Source organism: Carcharhinus amblyrhynchos, chromosome 13 (assembly GCF_965287045.1).
Source record: "Carcharhinus amblyrhynchos chromosome 13, sCarAmb.v2.hapA, whole genome shotgun sequence".
NCBI lineage: Eukaryota > Metazoa > Chordata > Chondrichthyes > Carcharhiniformes > Carcharhinidae > Carcharhinus > Carcharhinus amblyrhynchos.
Genome location: NC_137336.1, coordinates 32,180,417 through 32,203,789, shown reverse-complemented (window position 1 = coordinate 32,203,789; position 23,373 = coordinate 32,180,417). Strand labels below are relative to the sequence as shown.

The following is a 23,373-nucleotide window of genomic DNA, read 5'->3' as shown; positions in this document are numbered from 1 at the left end:
TAATTTGTTTGTTTGCAATACAAGGATACTCTGTTGGTGTGTATGTGTTGCAAGACTGCGTGGACAATTAAAGAACTGTTCTGCACATTCTGTCCAACAAATGGTGGCATGGCAATTAGCACTGCTGTCTCAATGCCAGAGTCCCAGGTCCAATTCCAGCCTTGGGTCCCTGTCTATGTGGAGTTTGCACATTCTCCCCATGTGTCTGCGTGGGTTTCATAGAACATTACAGTGCAGTACAGGCCCCTTTCCTCCGGGTGCTCTGGTTTTCTCCCACACTCCAAAGACGTGCGGGTTAAGTTGATTGCCCCTTAGTGTCAAGGGGTTAGCAAGGTAAAGAAGTGAGGTTATGGATGGGATTGTGGTCAGTGCAGACTCAATGGGCCAAATGCACTGTAGAGATTCTATGGTAACATGCTCACTTAATAAGCAATGCATACTGCGTGTGTTTGCTGAATGTATTTCTAAGCACTTGTGTGAACAAAACAATAAATATGCACAGACTTACTTCATTGGGGACATCATCAGCAATGAGTCATTAAGCAGAGCCATTTTCTTGTTACGATATTCAAATACCACTGCATCAATAACCTGCTGACTCCCAATTTATTCAGTAAGCCTGTCTAAGCCAGCAACTATATTGAGCCAGAATTTGCTATCAGCTGGACTCAGACTCTGGTTCAAACATGTTTTCGCCTACAAAGCTGCAGAAAATTCCAAGCTGACAAAGTGACAATGAGAAAAACAGACCATCTTGGATCAGAGTGTGCAGAGCAGCCTCCCCTCAACCAAAGCAATTTCAGGACTGAGAAATAAACACAGGAAAGAACTAGGAGGAGGCAAATTCAATCTCAAAGCAGATACAGAGTCAGAAATGAAGAAAGGGAAACAATGATTAAATTAAAAGACAGGAAAATAAAAAGGAAAAGAAAGAACTTTATTTGTAAAATTTCCTCAAAAATTCAAAACTTGAAGAAAAGAAAGAAACATCACCCTTGTAACAGTTAATTTTCAATGTCAGGAGGTTGACTAACATTAATGCTTATTTCATGAGGAGAGGCTGAATAAACTAGTCTTGTACTCGTTAGAGTTTAGAAGAATGAGGGGAGATCTCATTGAGACGTATAAGATGATGAATGGGATGGATAGGATAGAGGTGGAGAGACTCTTCCCGCTCAAAAAAGACAGTAGGACTAGGGGGCACAGCCTCAAGATAAAAGGGGGGGTGGTTTAGAACGGAGTTGAGGAGGAACTTCTTCACTCAAAGGGTGGTGAATCTCCGGAATTCTCTGCCCGTTGAAGTGGTGGAGGCTGCCTCGCTAAATATTTTTAAGACGTGGGTTGATGGGTTTTTGATAAGAGAGGGGATTAAGGGTTATGGGGAGAGGGCGGGAAAGTGGAACTGAGCCACGACAGATCAGCCATGATCTTATTGAATGGCGGGGCAGGCTCGAAGGGCTAGATGGCCTACTCCTGCTCCTATTTCTTATGTTCTTATGTTCATTAAAAGGATATATTTCTTTTACCCTGCTGTTATTTTGACAGTACAAAATAAGCCAGAATTTATTAACTAGTTGATATCCTCTGGCATTGCTTCTGCTCAAGTTTTTTTAAAAACGTAATTCAACAGACACTGACAGTTCTTATGCAAAAACCAGGTTCTGGGCCAAAATCTTGAACTCAGTAAGTAAATCATTTTTTTAAAAAAAACATGATGATTTTAACCACTTCATTTAGTTACATGTTTGATTACAATCTTTAAGTAGCCAATCGTTTGGACTTAAACTTTCACTTGATATGGATATATACTTTGTGATGTGTCAATTACATTTGATTTATTATTGTCGCAGGTATTAGTATACAGTGAAAAGCATTGTTTCTCACGTGCCTTACAAACAGAACATACCATTCACAGAGAAGGAAACAAGAGAGTGCAGAACGTAGTGTTTCAGTCATAGCTAAGGTGTAGAGAAAGATCAATTTAAGGCACGGTAGGTCCATTCAAAAGTCTGACAGCTGTTCTTGAGTCGGTTGGTACATGGCCTCAGATTTTTGAATCTTTTTCCCAACAGACGGTGAAAGAGAGAATGTCTAGGGTGCGTGGGGGCCTTAATTATGCTGGCTGCTTTGCCAAGGCAGTGGGCCTTGCAGACTTGGGCACAGCAGGAGCCATATTAAGCTGTGACACAACCAGAAAGAATGCTTTCTATGGTGCATCTGTAAAAGTTGGAGAGTTGTAGTTGACATGCCAAATTTCCTTAATCTTCTGAGAAAGTAGAGGCGTTGTTGGGCTTTCTTAACGACAATGTTGGCATGGGGGACCTGGACATGTCATACTGCTAATGACACTATGTAACTCATAGGAAGAGCAATTTTGCAGGTGATTATGTAGTATTACCATAGTCTATTACTTAAACAGGAATACTCAGTCAGTATACTTGGCTTCATATAGCAAGCTGTGACAGAATTGAACTCCTTGGAACCCTGTTCATCATCTGTTTCCTTATATAAAAACACTACAATGTGACGCTTTAACAAAATTCTACAGTGAGATTATGTGCTAATTTGGTAAAGGCTTTTTTTTTAAAACTGCATTCCCTCTAAGGCAGTCTAGGCTGTAGTCTTACTGTGATCATCACCAGTAGCATGCTACAATATGCTAACAAGTGGTACGATCTGAGAAAAGCAATCCTAATTCTGTTACGAATGCTCTCTCCAAGTTTCCTTCCTTTGGCTTCAAAGCCATCATCAGCTTTGAAGCAGATGTACAGTTTTGCTAAAATTTACGAGATGTTGCTTGCTGGGACAATGGAGTTGGAACAACAGGTGGTCACATGGTCTAACTGAGAATCAAATGATCTGCTGCCTCAGCTACTGACCCAAAAAACACATTATGTTTAGTAATAACTGGCAGGCATAGGTATTTGCAAAACATCTTTGGCTCCTATTTTAACCAAGATCTTAACTTAAGCAAGAGCTTAAATTGTGGGTGTGGCCATGCCGTATTCACAGTTAAACATTTTCCTGTAATATTACGGAAACAACTTGGAAGCTCACTAACCTCTTACAGGAATCTAGTTAAGGAAAAAGTAAAAGTAAAGTTTATTTATTGGTCACAGGTAAGGCTTACATTTACACTGCAACGAAGTTACAGTGAAATTCCCCTAGTCACCACGGTTCTCAAAGAATTTAAAGCAGCTTTCATTACCTCAATTGAAAATTTGTGATCTTTGCGTGTGTCTTCAGGCACAGATCCCGCATTCTGCTCTTTCTTCTCTGGGTATTCTGACATCTCTACTGTTTCCACAGGTGAGATAGAATTTACTTCAGTTAAACGATCATGTGCATTCTGTCTGGCCTGAAATAGATACAAGTCATTAATTATTCAACAACTAAAAGAAAGTAGAAAATAACTATTCTTGAGTCTGAAGGTGAAGCAACACATCGAGACAGGGTAGAGGGATCTGATGTACCTATGTTACAGCTGACTCAAGAATGCTTGGTACCTAAAAATGGGGAAGTATTCTCCTCCTCTAAAACCAATATAACCAAAACTGTGCTGATTATTCCTTGGATCATTCAATGGGTCAGTATATTTTCTTGTTTCATAATCTCTATGGCAGAATAAAACAAACAGTGACTAAGACATGTTAAAAGGGTTTCTTGTCTTAAAGAAAAATAATCATTTAAAATGAAGTTACTTTCTCAATATTTAAAAGGTACACATCTCAAAACAAAAACAGATCTGACATTGCAAAGCTGATTCTGATGAAGGGTCTGTTGAATGCTTCCAGTCTACTGTTTTATTTCTGTAACTTTTATTTGCTATTTAAGATACTAATATCTTCTTAGCAATTTAAAATATATTGTTTAAACACAGAATATTCATAGAATTTAGCACTATGGAAATAGGCCATTTATCTCACTGAGTGAGGGGTCAGGTCTTTCCATCCAATCCTTTAAACTTTTATTTTCAAATTTTGCCCATTCCCTTCCAACAGTTTTTGATAGACAATCCAAGTCCTGTCTGCATAAAAAGCTCCTAACCTCTTGTCATTCTTGTGATAATAAATTTATACCTACTAGTTACAGTACAGCGGCACGTGGCAAAGCGGTTAGCACTGCTATCTCTCAGCGCCAGGGAGATGGGTTCAATTCTGGCCTTAAGTCACAGTCTGTGTGGTGTTTGTACATTCTTCCCGTGTCTGCATGGGTTTCCTCTGGATACTCCAGTTTCCTCCCACAGTCCAAAGATGTGCAGGTAAGGTTGATGGGTCAATTTAGCATGGCCATAGTGTTAGGGGGATTAGCGGGATAAACATGTGGGGTTACGGGAATAGGGATTGGGTGGGATTGTGGTCAATGCAGACATGATGGGCTGAATGGCTTCCTTCTGCACTGTAGGGATTCTATGATTCTTATTGACTCCCCAGCCAACATTAATATTCTCCCATATTTAGTGTAGAGATATTTTATAGTTTTGGTTATACCAGATTTTAATCTTGGTAACATAATTAGTTTCGAACACATTGAAATTTGAGTTTTTAATACCCAGGATTTCTTCTGGCTTTCAAAAAGTGTGCTAGCATAATAATAGTACATCCCATAAATAGTTACATGCAATGAACTCTGCAATAGAGGCAAGAAAGGCACATTTGTTCTCCAAAGCATAAAAGAACAAACCTGCACTGAACCATTTCAAAAACTGAAAACCCCACTGTGTACACTGGCAAGAATGTCATTGCTGGATCATCACTCCATAGTATTTGAAGAAATACATCTCATGAAAAAGTACAGATTAAGTTAAATGGTTTTGATGATGCAGTCATATCAATATATACTCACTTTGGCTAGTTTGTCAGATGTTGCAGTGATACTTAGCTCCGATAATAACTCAGTCAGTTCTTTCACAAATCCAGACCCATCATTCCCTGCAAGGCCAAAGAAATTGTTGCAATTGGTAAATCTATCTTAAAAAAATTATTAGGGCAACACAGGAAAGGCAGTGTTGAACGTGCATTCCTATTTGCTCCAAGGGCATTAAAGGATCAATGCATTAAATGGCACTGAGATCGAGGGACTCCACTCACATTATCACGATCCCAGTTGGTGTCACTATTGCGCAGGAAGATCCCAGAATGGAGCCCTGGTTCAAAAGATTGTAACTTTTACTTTTTCTTAGAAAATATGGAGGAACAGAGTCAGACAACCGCTAATTAGTTTTAACAACAAGTAAAAAAATGATTGAACGTGAAAAGTTTGATTATGATAGAATACTCCTTTACTCTCCTTTAGGTTCACAAATGCACACAATTTGCAAAGAGAACACCCACTCTGAAACCAAATGGCCAATGCCACTTAACCAACCTGTGGAATTTCTTCTCACAATAAGATGATTGTCACAAGTATTTCCAAACTCCACTCAAAATTAAAACGTGCTTTAAAATATTATTTCAAGCAATGCTTTCTATTAGCTGTTTGCATTAAAAATCTGCTTCAGGTTTTCCAATTATCCTTTCAAACAAACCCCCACTCCACTTTTAACAAAGGAACCCAGCACCAAGTTTATTATTATTGCTTCAAACACTGGAAATAAGGATACCAAGCCTTACGACTGCTTCAGATATGTGGCTTGTTTGTAGCCAACCTCATCAGCTCTTCTTTTCCCAGGTCTGACTTTAACTTTCATAAACAGTATCTTGTTCCCAAAGGCTGTTTCCTCTGTTCCTTTAACTTCAGACTTCTTGTAAACTTCTCTTTATTTCTCTAGTTTGCTCATTGGTTGTTCAGTAAGTTTCCTGCACTTGTTTTGTTCACCATCCATGGTATGGCTTTTGTTCTCACAAAGCTGAGAGAGATGTGCGCTCTCTAGCTTTCTAAAATCAACTGCTATAAATTCAGTTAAAAACACAATCACAAAAGCTTTGCAACCCTACAGGTGCTCCTGTTGTTAACAATGACTTTGTTTCTCCCAGCCTATTTTCTTTTCATGTCAAAATACTAAGCACAGTTTGAACTAAAATCAAAACCTCCACTTGTACAAACATTGTTGTCTAGTATGAATCTAACTATCTAAGTTTACCGTTCCTTACACAGCAACATTAAATTAAACCCATTATACCATATTCCTAATATAATACGAATATAGATAACTTAAAGCTGCCTTGGTTTTCCTGACATTCGTGTATCAGGTCTCAAATCACATTAGCCAGACCAAATGGGGGCAGTAAGTCCTTTCTTGAAAGGCAAATCAAATTGTTGGGTTTTTATAATATTTCAGTGATCTTCAAGGTCACTTTTTGCTGTTGCTGACCCATAACTACTTGATTTAATTAATTCAGTTTCACAAGTTTCCATGGTATGATATAAACTCATGCACTGTAAAACCAGGCATTTGCCTGCTAAGGCTACATGCAGCAAAACAACTTTAACAAGCCACCAGGTCCAAATGGAATACATCCTAGGTTGCTGAGGGCAACAAGAATAACAAAAAAAAAACTTGCACCAGAATCTTCTCCTTGGCTATGAGTGGTACTAGAGGACTGGAGAATTACAGAAATTACACCCTTTTCAAAACAGAAGGGAAGAGTAAACCTAGTAACTGCAGGTTGCCAGTCTGATGTCAGTAACAGGAAAACCATTAGTGACTAGCACAGATTTGCTAATTGCAAATTGTGTCTGACTAACCTGATTGAGTTATTTGACAAAGTAACAATGAAAGTTTAAGTTTATTTATTGTCACAAGTAGACTTACATTAACACTGCAATGAAGTTACTGTGAAAGTTGATGAAAGTATAGGAGCAGTGACTATGAAAAGCACAGGAAGATTATGCTAAACTTTTACAAATTCCTGGTTAGACTGCAACTGGAGTATTGTAGTCATCACACTCTTGCAAAGATGTCTAAACCTTGTAAAAGGTACAGAGGAGATGTAATAGTGTGATTCTAGGGACAAGAGATGTCAATTACATGAAAGATTGGTGAAGCTGCAATTGTCTCCTTTGGAGAAAAGAAAGTGGAGGAGGAATTTGTTAGAGGTATTCAAAATTGAAGGATTTTAATAGAACAAGTATCTCTGACAAGGAGGTCAGTGACCAGAGTCATGGGGTATAAAATAATTCAACAAGAATGATAGACGGAAGGAGGAAAAATTATGAATTTTTATGAAAAAAAGATGTGAAATACAATACCTGAAAGGGTGGTGAAAGCAGATTACACAGCAACTCTCAAAAGGAGCATGTACTTGAAGAGGACTATTTTTCAGGGGTTAAAAGCTGGGGAATGGGCCTAAGTTGGGCAGCTCTTTCACACATCAGGCATAAATAGACTTTCTGTACTACAACCCTGGCTCCCAAGCTGCAATTTTTGCCATTATTTAAGCAGTTCCTTCTATAATTCTTTTATTATTGGTGTGCGTTACACTATTATAATTTACTTTCAGAAGAAAGTGAAAGCCCAGTAATAAACAATTAACAACAAGAAGTAAAGTTATGATTGCTCACATTTAAGAGTGAAAGGTTACTCAGAACAAACACAGAAAACCATCCCATTTTATTCTCTTAAATGAGGTTATCCTAACCTAATGTTAAAAAGTTACAAAAGGAGTTTATCAGGAATGTATAGTCAGCAACCAAATAAAAAGTTAGAAGTCATTAATAATAACAAAAACAGAAAATGGAGGAAATACCCAGCAGACCAGGCAGAAACAAAAGAGCAATCTGAAACTTAACCCTGCCTCTCCCCACCGAGTATTCCCACATCTTCAGCTTCCCAGAGCATTTTGTTTTTGATACAGAAATTATTTTTCTTTTCACCTTTGTTCTCTTCTTCAGCCTCATCATCAAATTCAGCCAAACAAAAGGCTTCTTTTATGGCTGCCAACTCTTCCTTCAATTTTTCCAAATCTTCTCCAGACAGGGCACTCAGTACCGATTTAACCTACAGGATATAATGGACAGTCACACATGCATGGTGAGTAGATGCTGCCTAAGAATTCAAGTCAGCACTGGATAACCAAAACCAATTTCCATGTTTTCATGTTAATTTTAGAAAATTAACATCCATGTATATAATGTAAAGACATTGAAGGCACAGTCCAGACTAAGATATATTTATTAAGTACAGTGTAAAATAATACATAAAAACTTGGAGACTTTTATCACAAAATATACCATTATTGCAAGCTGGGTGATCCAGATTTCTAATAAAATATAATTCTCTAAATTAGGGATCTGGATGCAGGATTAAAGCAAATTCCAGGCAATAACACTGACGATACTTGCAAAAAGTATTAGTTGAATTTTCTTGTTCCTTATTTACCTTTACTTCACTCTCATTTGACAAAATTTCCAAAGCTTCCAGATGAGAAAGACCTTGATATTCGTCAAATAACATTCCATAGTGAGCCTTTTTTTCTGTATCCACAGAAATCTCATCAGCTGTTTGTTGTTGTTCTCTTTCTTTGGCCTCTCGCAGAACCTACAGAGAAAAATAAATCAACTTCGAGATGCAAAAAAGTGGGTTGTAGAGTGATTTAAGGGTTTAGCTGTAATTTTCTCCATTTTACCCCTGTTCTAATTTTAATCAAGAGACAAACGAGAGGAATTTACTCAAGGAACCTTTAAATATAATAATTTGATGGTATTTCTAAACAGTTCCTCACAGGCATAAAAATCCATTTTAAACCTGTTTTGGGGAGGTGGTGACGTAATGGCATTGTCACAGACTAGTAATCCAGATGTCTAAAGTAATGGTCTGGGGACCTGAGTTCAAATCCCACCCAGCGAATGGTAAAATTTATACTCAGTAAAAGTTTGGAATTTGGACTGTTGTGAAAACCCATCTGGTACATTAATGTCCTTTAGGAAAGTAAATCTGCCATCCTTACATGGTCTGGCCTACGTGCGATTCCAGATCCACAGCAATATGGTTGACTCTTAAATGCCCTTCAGATCAAAGGCAATAAATGCCAGCCCAGCCAGTGATACCCACATCCCATGAATGAATAAAAAAACTGCAGTACTTCAATAACCAATTTAACTCAAAACTTAGAATTTTGTAATTTACCCAAGTCTGTCTGTCAATCAGGAAGAAATGCAAAAATATAATTTAAATAAAACCTATTTAAATTATTAACATTTTTATTGCCCTGCACTGTCCCACTACACAACCCTCTGCACTCGAACACGCTAGATCCCAGAACTTTAGTTTCCAACGGGGTTTGCACCCTGGGGTAGCCCAGATGATGTGCTAGGGTTCACCCTTAAAGTCCCAATTCAAGGACTGCAAGGCGATTGATGAGAAGTTTAAACTTCCAACGAGCAATTATCCTGCACTTTAAACCATCCAATACTCCAATTTAAATCAGAGACTTTGAGTGATTCCAACTGTCTTTCCAGAATTGTTACCCAGGAAAAATTAAAAGAATTAAAAACACTTCTACTCATGGGTACCTATAGTACTCAACCCACCTGACCCTCCGTGGACCCCTTCTACTGACTACCTTCCTGACTACCACCCCAATCCCCTGACTACCCTCCTGATCAGACAAATACCGCCACCTCCCCCATGACAAATCCCGACCCCTACAACTACCCCTCCGACCCCCTGCCCTACACAACGGCAGACCACCTGACCAACTGAAAAGCTGACTGCCCAACCAACTTGCTGACTACCTTCCTGATTGACCACAGCTAGTGCTGTAAAAAAGGGGGCATGGCCTCATTTCCACTGACGTTGTTGACCTGCACTGAAGGCCTTATGAACCTTCTGGCCTGCACATTTCTCACTCAGCCTGCATCAGAAGGTAGAGCAAGAAAGATGCAGCTCCTGACTAAACGCAAGTACAAAAAAAGCTAACTGTGATCATCACTTCTTTAAATCCTAAAATTCCCTCCTGCTACTGTAAAATTTCAAGATCATCTGTCCAAACATTTAGAGAATACCTGAGATAACGTAGTTGTCCTGTACATCAATCCCCTTGTCTTTTTGAACCCAGGATCGCCTTCTGCAATAACATCCATGGTCTTTTTCCCAATAAACTCAAGCGCATCCAAACCACCACTTAGTACAGTTTTCCCCTGGAAATAAAGTGATGTATATTTATATCATATCAGATGAACATATACAGTAAAGGCCTGTAGTCAAATGAACAAGGGCAGAGAAACTAGGCCCAACATAAAATTGGACACTTTAAATTAATACAGCTAAAACTGCTTCTATGAGGTTACCACAGGTCAAAAGCCAACAGGGATAAATATGAACAGGAAGTCATCATGAGCTGAAAGCAGAATCCAGACTTTTTACGTACTGAATAGAAAGGCTCAAACTTAACAACGAATAGCTGGTATATCCAGAAACCCATCAAAAGGTGATTAGCCAGAAGACGTAATGATTGTGTATTCAGCCAGACTCCTTGCTAATAAAGAGATATGTATAACTAGCATGACTTGGCCTAACCTCATTGCGTGTTGTGACCCTGCACGCATCACCCCATTGGCCAAAAACTACCAAAAATTCAGAGGAAGGAGAATTTCAAGACAAACTCTAATGAAGACTCCACCAAATCTACTGTGCCCTGGGAGGATGCAAGGTGTGCAAGATCCATCTTCATGCTAAGGCTGCCCTGAGTTCATCGGTTGCTGTGAGCTCAGCGAATTGAATCCAACAGCCCAACTGATTTCACCAGACTGGGTAATAGCTATTTCTCGAGCAATTAGCCTAGTTGGAGAAAGTTAACTTAATACATTGTGTAAGAATTGTTTCTTCAATCCATGAAGGATTTTGATAAAGCTAAGTTTGATCCAACCCTTTGTCTATCTCAAAGTAAAAAGGTACTCAAACTGAATGTAATAAACTGGTTGAAGTGTTTATATAAAATATTTCATAAACCACACAATGAACATAAAGCATCAGTATGCTTTTAACTTTGGAATGTTTATACTGCTAAATATGAAATTCATTTACCTATCTAGTCAATTACATGAGATGGTACTCTGAAATTTCAACACATATCTTTGATAATTATTCCAGTGCGAAGTTCTAGTATTAAATGACTGTAAAACTATATTTTAAAAATCCAAAACACAGCTCTTTTTAAGTTGCATTTTAGGCAAATTTTGTTTTGTTACTTGGACAATTGTAAACAGATAAACCGACAGTACAGTTGGAAAGGCAGGATGATCACAGATGAGCAGTCCATCTGCTGCACATTCGATGTCATTTATTATTGTCAAATATTAGTATGCAGTGAAAAGTATTGCTTTTTGCACGCTATACAGACAAAACATACCATGCATAGAGAAGGAAAAGAGAAAGTGCAGATTTTAGTGTTAATGTCATAGCAAGGGTATAGAGAAAGATAAAGAATCAGAATAAAGTTTTAGAAGCATAGAATGAGAGTAAAAGGTAGAATTAGAGGGTATGCTAGGCACAGCTTGCAAGAAGTCATCAGGCGCTCGCTGAGTCTTCATTTTTAAGGCTGAGGTAGATAGATTCTTGGTTAGCAAGGGGATGATGCAAATCTGAGGTTACTATCAGATCAGTTGCAATCTTATTAAATTGTGAAGCAGGCTCGAAGGGCTGAATAACCTACTCTTGCACATTTGTGCAACAATGTACTTTTTGGGAGCAGTTTGGTTAAACCAGAGTTCTGAGAAAAGATTAGTCACATGGTGTGACATGGACAAAAATGGATAATGCTTTCCTGATTTAAGTATAACAGTTTTCTCTAAGCAAGTTAATATCTGAATATTAAACATTGACTTTCATGTAAAGGGCATTATCCATCAGTTGAATAAAAGATATACTCACAGTGCTTTGTACTGCACTAGTAATGGTAGAAAACATCCCAAATGCTCCACCAGTTGGAGAAGAAGTTACACCGTCAGCTTTCGGGCTGTCTTCACAGTTCTCTAATTTTACTGTTTCCAAAGAAGAAATAAGTTTGCAATCTTAGAATTATTTATTCAAATCAAAAAACTGCATGAATGTCATTATGTGACGTGCAAAGAACTCAATTCTACAGAGATATTACTGCCTTTTTAAAGAAAAAATCTCCTTTAAGAGGTTTCTTAAAACAGTCTTCTTTGATCAAACTTTCAGTCATCGGTCTTAAAACCTTCTTAAACAAAAGCAAAAAAAGTGTGTAGATGCTGTAAGTTACGGAAAATCCCACAAATACCAAGTCTGGGAGCATCTCATTTAAGATTGAATGTTCTTCATCAAACACTACCCGACCTGTGGAGGGCTTCTAGCATTTTCTGCTTTTATTTGTAAAATCTCTTTGTGGCTAAGCATCCAATTTTGAAAATGCTCCAGTGAATGAGCTGTTTTACCATGTTAAAGGTACTATATAAATGCAAGTTGTTCTTATTGTTGCTTTTGATGTCGTGAAACATCCTAAAGCATTTCACAGGAACTAAGTCAGACAAATACATTTAAACATAATTTTAATAAGCTTTCCTGTTAGTTTGTTACCAAACAGTACATTTTTATATTAATTTTGTGCACACATTATTTTTGGCCTCAAGAGTCAAAAAGTGATCAGATTCAAGTGGCATTACCCTTACACTCACATGGTGAAATCTGAAAGAAAGTTTTATATCATAACCTCTTAAAATCTTGAGTGATTGAATATTATAGAATCTTAAAGTTTCAATTGCAGTTTGCTGTCCAAACGTCCTCTGCAAAGGACATGTTTCTAGCAAAGTCTGATAAGATTAAACCTCATGACCCGTATGTAAATCATGAAAAGGTTTTTGAAGTGATCTGACTGCCCAGGCTCCTTCACATGCATAAAGACTGGGAGAGCTTCCCAGTACCTTGATTAGCTTGAGAAGGAAGAGAACAAAAGAAAAGGTGGCTCTGAATAGCACAGACAAGAGGCTGCCAACACCAGTTGCAGAAATCAGCTTCGTCTATCCATTTGCCCTGAAATTGGTAAACAGCCCTCACCTGTTTTTCCTCTACGTAGCTCATGGATCATATCTGAATTGCTTCTTAATAAATTCTAAAATCTCTTATTTGCTTAATTCCCTTCGAGCTTAAATTTGATAGAACATCTCGATGCTCGCCGCTGCTGGGTGTGCAAACTTCAAGCCATGAATTATGGCCACTTAGGTAAAATACCAGAGCCCATGGGGCCAAAATGCAACAAGAAATCGATATATTGTATACAAGAGGGAAGACGTAAAAGCTTGCTATCAATATACTGCAAAAACAGAGCATACCATACCATAAGTAAAGAGTGCAAAATCATTCTGATTAAGGTGACAAACCTTCAAGATTTACTATATTTGCAGATTGCATTTCAATGTTTCTTAAAGCATCTCCATCTTTAACCCTAAAAGAAGTGTAATCGATGACAAAGGCTAACTTTTATCATCACCTTTGCCTCCATTTGACACATCCACTTCTGCTGAAACTTCTATGGGGCTGGGAATCCCAAGAGAGGACTCAGCTTTTTCAATCACGTGGGAAATCCCATGACCTGTAGCAATAAAAAGTTAAAGACAGAAAGCCATGAGAAGAATGAGTTAACAAAGCAAGCCATTCACTGTCACCAAATTATGAGGTAAATTCGTATTACTAACCAAATTATCAGGGATGCATAGTGGGTGGGGGGAATCTATTCTGCTTTGGAACTATAAACATTCCAATTTCTCTGGATTTTAGTTTATTTTGGACAAGCTGAATATTAGGACATTAGGATCTTCTACTGTAGAATTTGGGATATGAATCAAAAGCTGCCATCAAATGTATCTTCCTTCTGCAAAGAATCAATCTTCCATTTGCTTTCTATTCACCACATTAAAATGGTGCCAATGTGGAACAGGCCATTAAACCCAATGCAACCATTTGACTGTGCAACAAACTGGATTACTGGATTCTAAGAATCAGTAATAAACAACATTAAGATTACAGCTGGGAGAAAGTACAAGCTCATGGGCTGAAACACAAACTCCAGAATGAAGAAATCTTTAAGTCAGAAGAATTTTCATAAGCACATACAGTAAAATCTTTATTATCTGACATGTGTGGGGATTGGGATAATCAAAAATGCCAGTTAACAGAAAGTTCCTTTTTCCTTTAGGAGTAGCATGGTGGCACAATGGTTAGCACTACTGCCTCACAGCGCCGGGTTCAATTCTGGCCTTGGGTCACTGCCTACGTGAACTTTGCACATTCTCCCTGTTTCTGTGTGGGTTTCCTCAGGGTGCTCCAGTTTCCTCCCACAGTCCAAAGATGTGAAGGTTAGATTGATTGGCGATGGTAAATTATCTTTTGGTGTCGGGGGACTGGCAGAGTAAATACATGGGGTTATGAAGACAGGGCCTGGATGGGATTGTTGCTAGTGCAGGCTCAATGGGCCAAATGGCCTCCTTCTGCACTGCAGAGATTTTATTATGACAATGGGTTATGCCACCACATTTTTAGCATGGATTTTATGATATGCAAGTACTCAAAAAGAGCCGTATTATTTTTACTTCTAATCTTCGACAGTTTATAAACATAAAAATTAAAATATAATACAGTATACAGATAGTCAAGAGAACTAATTCTCAGCATCTCTTACAACTGTCTCTGAAAATGTAGGTAATTTAGGAGATTAGGGCTCTATTAGAAGCTTTTATTGAATATCAATTTGCCTTTTCTGCAAAAAAGCAGAGTGCAGAATGTGACCATGTGCACCATTTGTCCGGCTTTGATAAAGGATCATCTGGACTCGAAACACCAGCTCTTTACTCTCCTTACAGATGCTGCCAGACCTGCTGAGGTTTTCCATCATTTTCTCTTTTGGTTTCAGGTTCCAGCATCTGCAGTAATTTGCTTTTATCCAGAGTTTAACTCACTGCCACTTCTCTTCCAGGAATGACTACCCTGAAGTACTGCTCTTCTCTCAGTGTTGAGCAAGGTATTTACCAAGACTCGCTTCCACAGCCACATTTCCTTCCTCAGTGACTGTCTTTGTCTCCAATTACCCTACATGGATTTCAACTTAAATTCCACCCCGCATGTAACCTCTAGGATTACAGGTATCTCCAGTATATGCAACATTCTTTGAACTGCTGTTCTCGCCGCATCCTGAAAGCCACACTCAATGCCATGCGCTTCCACATGAAGATACTCAACATCTCTCTCCAGCAACACAGTCTTACTCTCTGTCAAAGCTGTCCCTGTCCCTAGTTTCATTTCACCCTCCGCATCATTTGATGTCTTAACAAAAAATTTTTCCTGTTTCTTGCAGGTGTAAAGGAACGCAACCTTCAACAGCTTAACCCTATTGCCCATCCCAGGCCCTCCACCGGTCCCAATCCCTCGAACTCCATCTCTTTTAGCCCCAGCTCTTGCCCTTCAGACCTTCCCTTCTCAGAAGGTGAGCATGCTGGTCTCAGAAAAGGATTTAGCTTGGTACCCTTATTTCTAGATTTGACAAAGGGCCATCTGGACTCGAAACATCAGTTCTTTTCTCTCCTTACAGATGCTCCCAGACCTGCTGAGATTTTCCAGCATTTTCTCTTCGGGTGTAGAATGTCCACTTGCATAACAAGTCTGCCTTTCAGCAAACGTAAATTGATCAAAAGCTGAAGCAGCATTAGCCTCAGTTATTTTCTCCTCTTTAGAGTCTTTTTCAGCTCTTCAGGACCACTAGACTCACCATAATTTCTGTATCACAGAATGCTTACTTGTCAGCTTCAACCTATTCTTCTATATCACTTTTGCAAAGTTTGCTGTTAGACTTGTAGAAAAAATTTCATTCACTATTTCTATAATTTCAGATAGTTTAAGGCAGAGAAAATATATATTAAAAATCTTCTTCAAAACAGCTTTCTACAAACATAACACTAGACAATAATTTACCCCAAGCCCTGCTCAATATTGCACTGATTTCCAGGCACATGATAGCATAAAAAGATGCATTTTTTAAATCTATAAACAGATTGAAAGTACAGCGTCTTCATGACTGATTAACTTTATCATTGAAATATCTTCTGTAATAGCATTTCACATTCTGGATGGCATCCTGGTCCATCGGTTGAATTAATGAGAATGGGAGGTAGAAGGTGGATTATTTGGGAACCTGCATGTTCAATAGCTTTTTCGAAATACCCAGTCATTCAAATGGATTGCATTCAGAGCCAAGAACAGTGTTCAAAATTGTTTGTGTATAATTTTACAAATGAAATTGAGGGTAAACAACCCACCCAGTTTTGTTCTATTCTGTTCAACATCAGAATAAATAAGGCCAGCCTGTTGTCATGCATCTCCGCCCCCGCACGACTGTCTAACTGACTGTACAATTTGTATTTATTATTACATACAGAAAAGCAATCCCAAAGTGCTTCATAATTTCCCTGACAGCATTTTTGATCAATTTCAAATTATTTGCGAAGGATGCAAGACACTATTTTTCAACTAAACTTAATAAATCAATATTAAATTTTTTAAATGAGGTGTTGAGGATTGGTTAGTGCATTGGCCTATCACGTGTGAGACTCAATATTTGAATTGAACTCATACTGATAGATGCTTGATCCTATCTGCTGTTGCGAAGGTTGTGCGTGGAAAAGTGCAAGGGCAGTCTTAACCAGTACCTGTAGGCATCAGGTAATTTAACACAATTTAGAAATCTTGCATGGAGAAACCACAGGATATGAGCAGTGGAACATGTCACACTGGTGAGAACAAAGGTGGCTCAAGCGAAGTTTAGACAGAAATTTGCTTATGTATAAATCATATATAACTATAGCTGGGTATGCCATACATGTCTAGAAGGAACATGACACAGTCACCTAATACCTTAAATTTGTGAAGTGTCTATGATAAGTCATAGTGAATGGAAAACTAGCTTCCCCATATTAGAGCCATAGAATCCCTAAAATGCAGGAAATCAAGCAGCCCAAGAAGTTTGCATTGACTCTGAAAGAGCATCATACCCAGGCCCACTTCCCTGCCCTATCCCTGGAACCTTGCACACTTAACATGGCTGAGCCACCTAATTTACACATGTTCGGATCCTACGGGGCAATTTGAACATGGCCAACATACCTAACCTGCACATCTTTTGGACTGTGGGAGGAACCTGCAGCACCCAGAGGAAACCCACACAGACATGAGGAAATTGTGCAAACTCCACACAGTCACCCAAAGACCAGAATCGAACCTGGGTCCCTGGCACTATGAGACAGCAGTTTTAACCATTGTGCCCCTGTGCCACCATGTATTCTGTTGATTTTGAAGCAAAATAGTTCAAAAATTAAGGCAATGAAAATACAAACCAGCCAGCAAGAAACATTCATGTGTTTTCATTTTAGAAAATCCCACACTCTAATTTTTGTTATGTCCTTATTTTGACAAGGAAGGTTTGGAAGATTTATGAATAAATACAGCAATGTTTTGTTATTGGGTGTAGATTTCTTTTCTTCTTTCTGCAGGAGGAATAATTATCCAGCCACTGTGTAATTGACAAGAATACAGGCCATAACACATTTCACAATAATTGCAGGTTTATGCAATGAATCATATCATGTATTATAATATTCTAATAGTTATAACTTGGAACATCAGCGCAGGAGTCAGTCATCCAACCCAATCTCCTGCTTCCTGCAAACAGATTAAGGTTGATCTGTACCTCAACTCAAGTTACCTGTCTTAGCTCTGCATTGCATGAGCTTACCTAACAACAAATTTATAATAGTCTCTTACCAGGCTAACATTTTACACTCAGTATCCTGATGCAACTACTTCATTTCATTTATCAAATCTGTTTTATAAGATAAACTATTCAGCAATAAACTATTCACTAATATGTTTAAGAGCAGCAGTAAACTCACCAACAGATGCAACTGTGGCTGTTGCAGTAGTAAGCAGTGACTTTCCCCAATTTCCCCAGTAGCCCCAACTTCCTGTCTCTTGGCTAGAGAGCTCTCGTGTCTGCAAATGTATCAGTAAAGGTTATTGTGGGAATTACATGCTGAACTATATTTTTAAATTTTAGTCATTGATGCATATGGCTAAGTTTTCACTTTCAAGTGCAGCTTGAATACTGAAGCACGTCAAACACAAGAAACATCAAGATTTGTAGGGTAAATTAATAGTTCCTGAAAATCATCATGAACATTCAACCTCTAACGTTGCTTACCTTGTCAGCAACTCCTAAGGGTTGTTGTTCAGTTAAACCAGGCTGGCTGGAGCCCTTTGACTCTGGTCTCTTTCTTGTCATGCTGACTGGCTCCCTCCCTTTGCTTGTACTGCTTTCATGAATGCCATCAGCGGGACCACAGCCCTCATTTTGGGTATTGTCTGTAGTGTGTTTGCCAGTTTCAGTCTCAGAATGCTGTTCTAATTCAACACCTTCTTTGCACTCTTTTTCCCTAATTGCTGTAACATTAATAGAACTTCCTTCTGGAGCCACAGGTTGTCCATCCACCTCAGTCATTCCTGTATCCTCCACTTTTGAAATACCTATAAATAAATGAATAATCACTCATAAGAGCATGCACAAGAACAGAAATAGTTCATTTGGCCCAGCAAGCCAGCTCTACTATTAAACAGGATCATGGCTGAACTTCTACCTCAACTCACTTTCCTCGGCCCCCACCCATCAGATATCTCTAGATTCCCACAGTGTCTAAAAATCTATCACACAATTTTGAATATCTTCGTCGATTAAGCATCTAAACTCCCAATGTAGAAAATTCAAGATTCACAACTCTTGAGGGAAGAAATTTCTCCTTCTCACACCAAGGTTGCAAACAAGCTGGCTTAATCTCGGGCTGTTGCCACAGAGAGGGATGGAGTCAGCAGCTAGGAAAAAAAGTTTGTAGTAATCACTGAAAACAATGGCTTCTGTCTTTACAGTAAACAGAAGTTGGAGAAAGATAATGTGATCAAGTGTCAAAGACTGCAGGTAGTTCAAGAAGGATAGGAAGGGAAAGTTTACCTTTGTCACCATCAATTAGGATGCAATTTATGAATTTGCTAACAGCCATTTCAGCACTGTGGCAGGAACAGAAACCTGATTGGAGAGATTCAAACATGGAGGCTAAAATTTTCAAGCTGTCTGTGCTGGTAGGATTCTTTGGTCCTGCTGGCAGCATATTGCCTGTCATGGGTTTCCTGGCAGCATGGATTGGCTTCCATGGGAATTTCCACCAACAGCACCAGCAAACAGCGCTCTGCCTTCCACACTAAGAAAAACACAGAGGAGACTACAAAATCTCATCCGGAGTTCTGGGAAAGATGGGAATGGATTTGGGGAGCAACACCACATTCAAGAACTTCCAAAACAATTTTAATTCTGTGGGCTGCATTACCATGGCAATTTTCACATGAGAAAAGTTCATGGTGAAAGTCTGTCTATTAGAATTTGGCGATTGAAGCATGGTTTGATGCATTGAGCATTAAAGCTCATTTCTATAACAAGTAGTCATTTACTTTTGGAGAACGTGTTCCCCATGCCCAAAACTTAACCTGAATCCCAATAACAGCAATATTAAATAGTAGCATTTTGTACGAACTTCAAAAGCTTGTGGGAGTCTCAAAGTGCTACTTGATGGGGCTTTCCTCAGTCCACTTGTGCTTCCCTACTAACTTAGGTCTCATAAGATACTTACATAATGGTTCTATTGAGGCATCAGACATTGCTCAGTCAGTAGCATTCTTGTCTCAGAATCAGAAAGTTGTGTGTTCAACACTAAAACATGACCCCAAACCTAGGCTGTGCCATCAATGTACCAATGAAGTGCTGCAATGTTGAAGGTACCATCTTTCAGGGTGAGAAATGAAACCAAGGCACATCAGCCCTTTTACATGGACATAAATTATTAATTTGAACCAATAGATAGGGAAGTGGTACTCAATAAACTATTGATTGAAGGCAGACAAGTTCCCAGGACCTGATGGCATTAAAGAAAATGGCAGTAGAAATAGTGGATCTATTGGTTTTACTACTTCAAAATTCCCTGGATGCACAAAAGGTTCCAGTGGATTGGAAAAATGCTAATGTAATGCCCTTATTCAAAAGGGGGAGGCAAAAAGTAGGAAACTAATGATCAGCTAGTTTAACATCTGTTGTAGGGAAATTGTTAGAATCTATTAAGGAAATAATACAGGACATTTGGAAAGTCAAAACACAATCAGAGTCAGCATGGTTTTATGAAGGGTAAATCATGTTTGACTAATTGGCTAGAGTTCTTCAAAGATGTAACAAATGGGGATCTTGTAAGTATGGAATATCTGGACTTCAGGAAGACATTTGATGAGATGCCACACAGACAGTTAATACACAAAGTAAGATCACAAGGGTTAGAGGTAATGTATTCGTTTGGATACAAGACTGGCTAACTCACAGAAGGCAGAGTGTTGGGATAAAAGGGCCGTTTTTCTGGTTGGCAAAAAGTAACTAGTGGGATGCCACAGGGTTCAGTCCTTGGGCCCCAATATTTACAATCTATATTAATGACTTGCATACAGGAAAAGAAGGTGCTATAGCCAAATTTCCAGATGATGCTAAAATAGGTGGGATAGTAAGTTGCAAAGAGGAAATAAGGAATTATAAATTGATATAGTTAGGTTCAGTGAGTGGGTCAAAATTTGGCAGGTCAAGTTTAACGTGGATAAGTGTGAGGTTATCCATCTTGGTCAGAAAAATGGAAAGACAACTTGTTATCTAAATGGAGAAAGACTTCAGGGTGCTTTGCAGGAGAGACATCCAGGTGTCCTGGTGCAAGAGTTGCAGAAAACTAGTATGGAGATACAACTGGTAACAAGGAAAGCAAATAGAATTTTAGCATTTATAGCTAAAGAGAGTATAAAAGTAAGGAAGTGTTGCTAGAATTATTCAAGCCATTGGTGAGAGCGCACCTGGGGTGTTGTGTACAGTTTTGGTTCCCTTATTTGAAGAAGGATGTCGTGGTATTAGAGGCAGTTTGGAGGGGGTTCACTAGATTGATTCCAGAGATGAGGGAAAAAAGACTGAGCAGCTTAGGTCTATACTGTCTGGAGTTTAGAAGAACGAGGGGAGATCTAATTAAGGTATATAAGATGATAAAAGGTATTGGCAAAGTAGACGGAGTGCATGCTTCACGTTGTGGGGAAATCTAGAACAAAAGGTCATGGTTTTAGGATAAAACAGACATGAGGAGAAACTACTTCATTCCAAGGGTTGAAAATGTGTGGAATTCACTACCTAGGGATACGGTGGATACCAAGACATTGAATTTTATCAAGGAGCCCACAAATTTTAATTAGTAATGATTGAAGGGTTATGGAGAATGGGCAGAAAAGTGGAGTTGAGGACAAGATCAGCCATGATTGTACTGAACGAAGAGCAGATTCGAGGGAATTAATTGCCTACTCTTGCTCCTATTTCTTCTGGAAGTATCTGTAAGAACAGGAGAGTTATTTCTATGGTCCAAGTCACCACTTCCTCTAAATTTTTTATGTTACTGGGCAGGCTACCAACTTCATTGAATGTCTCATTCAGCCTATCGAGCGGCACTGACAACAATTCCACCCAGGCACTATTCCTGCAACCTTGCTAATCCCACTAAATTATGCATCCCAGGACAGTAAGGGGCAATTTTAGCATGGCCAATCAACCTAACTCATACATCTTTGGACTGTGGGAGGAAACCAGAGCACCTAGAGAAACCCCACTGACACAGGGAGAAAATGCAAACTCCACACAGACAGTAACCCAAGCTGGGAATCAAACCCAGGTCCTTGGAGCTGTGCTGGAGTACTGTGCGCAGTTTTGGGCGCCGTAATTGCGCAAGGATATTTTAGCCTTGGAGGGAGTGCAGAGGAGGTTTACTAGGCTGATTCCAGAGTTGAGGGGGTTGAGCTATGAGGAGAGGCTGAATAGATCAGGCTTGTACTCGTTAGAGTTTAGAAGAATGAGGGGAGATCTCATTGAGACGTATAAGATGATGAATGGGATGGATAGGATAGAGGTGGAGAGACTCTTCCCGCTCAGAAAGGACAGTAGGACTAGGGGGCACAGCCTCAAGATAAAGGCGGGGGGGGGGTTGCGGTTTAGAATGGAGTTGAGGAGGAACTTCTTCACTCAAAGGATGGTGAATCTCTGGAATTCTCTGCCTGTTGAAGCGGTGGAGGCTGCCTCGCTAAATATTTTTAAGACGCGGGTTGATGGGTTTTTGATAAGAGAGGGGATTAAGGGTTATGGGGAGAGGGCGGGAATGTGGAACTGAGCCACGACAGATCAGCCATGATCTTATTGAATGGCGGGGCAGGCTCGAAGGGCTAGTTGGCCTACTCCTGCTCCTATTTCTTATGTTCTTATGTGAGGCAACACCGTGCTACTCCATACTTCTGAGTACTACTATTTGTCCATGGCCAGTTTGCTTTTCAAAAGTCATGACTTAGATCATGCTAAAAATTCCTTTTGGACTAAAAATTGCTTTAACACAGCATGTTCCAGATTGCTACATGATCAAACGTACTCATTTTTAAGAGGAAACATCGGCTCTGACTACTGGCCTATTTTTATCTTTCAGCATCACTGAAATACTTTTATCCAGTCATTATAACAATGCATTTTATTGGACCTAGTTGTGCAAATTGGCTGTTGCATTTCCTATATTACCACAGTGTCAGCACTGCAGCCAAATAAAAGCCTTTTCAGAAGTGCTTTGGGACATTGAGGTCATGAAAGGCCAGTCTTTATTTTACAATTCCTCCAGTTGGAAATGGATAATTACCAAAACAAGTAGGTTTACTCCGGAGGAGGGAAGAGTTTCAGTAGTGTAGCACATTCATTAGGCAAAGTCCACACGTTTAAAAAGATGCAATAAAGCACAAAGCCATGACACCCAACTTATTGAGGTCATTTCATAGAGCACGTGATCAAACTGAAACAGCAACAAAGATAAAGCAGATAAACTCAACATTGGCTCAATAAAGGGATCCACACTGTCAGAACGGACCCACAGTTTAAAGTTTATTTATTAGCGTCACAAGTAGGCTTACATTAACACTGCCACGAAGTCACTGTGAAAATCCCCTTGTCGCCACACTCCTGTTCAGGTACACGGAGGGAGAATTTAGCATGACCAGTGTACCTAACCAGCACAACCAGAGACACACAGGCACGGAAAGAATGTGCAGACTCCGCATAGACATTGATCCAAGCCAGGAATTGAACCCGGGACCCTGGCACTGTGAGGCAGCAGTGCTAACCACTGTGCCATCCCAAGTCCCTCTGAGATGGCCAAGTCAGACAGACCAGGAGCGCACTTCGATCAGCCGCACACCCAAGTACCTCATAGACCCAGCCCCCCCTCTCACCTGCAACTTTCCAACATCAAACTCCGCGGCCACGTCACTCACCTTTGACCCAGGAAATTGTA

General features: G+C 39.3%; 1 protein-coding gene across 1 annotated transcript in view; it reads right to left on the bottom strand.

Moving 5' to 3' along the window:
* fam114a2 (family with sequence similarity 114 member A2) overlaps positions 1–23,357 on the bottom strand; it is a 33,274-nt gene extending 9,917 nt beyond the window's left edge. Inside the window, exons 1-10 of the mRNA XM_080201484.1 lie at positions 23,312–23,357; positions 18,144–18,466; positions 17,836–17,935; positions 13,389–13,490; positions 11,813–11,922; positions 9,946–10,080; positions 8,321–8,479; positions 7,816–7,939; positions 4,846–4,931; positions 3,209–3,358 (exon numbers count right to left, since the gene is read on the bottom strand). Of these exons, the coding sequence (XP_080057610.1) occupies positions 3,209–3,358; positions 4,846–4,931; positions 7,816–7,939; positions 8,321–8,479; positions 9,946–10,080; positions 11,813–11,922; positions 13,389–13,490; positions 17,836–17,935; positions 18,144–18,440 (1,263 nt within the window). The 5' untranslated portion in view covers positions 18,441–18,466; positions 23,312–23,357. The remainder of the gene's footprint in view (positions 1–3,208; positions 3,359–4,845; positions 4,932–7,815; positions 7,940–8,320; positions 8,480–9,945; positions 10,081–11,812; positions 11,923–13,388; positions 13,491–17,835; positions 17,936–18,143; positions 18,467–23,311) is intronic.
* Positions 23,358–23,373: the final 16 nt, after the last annotated feature.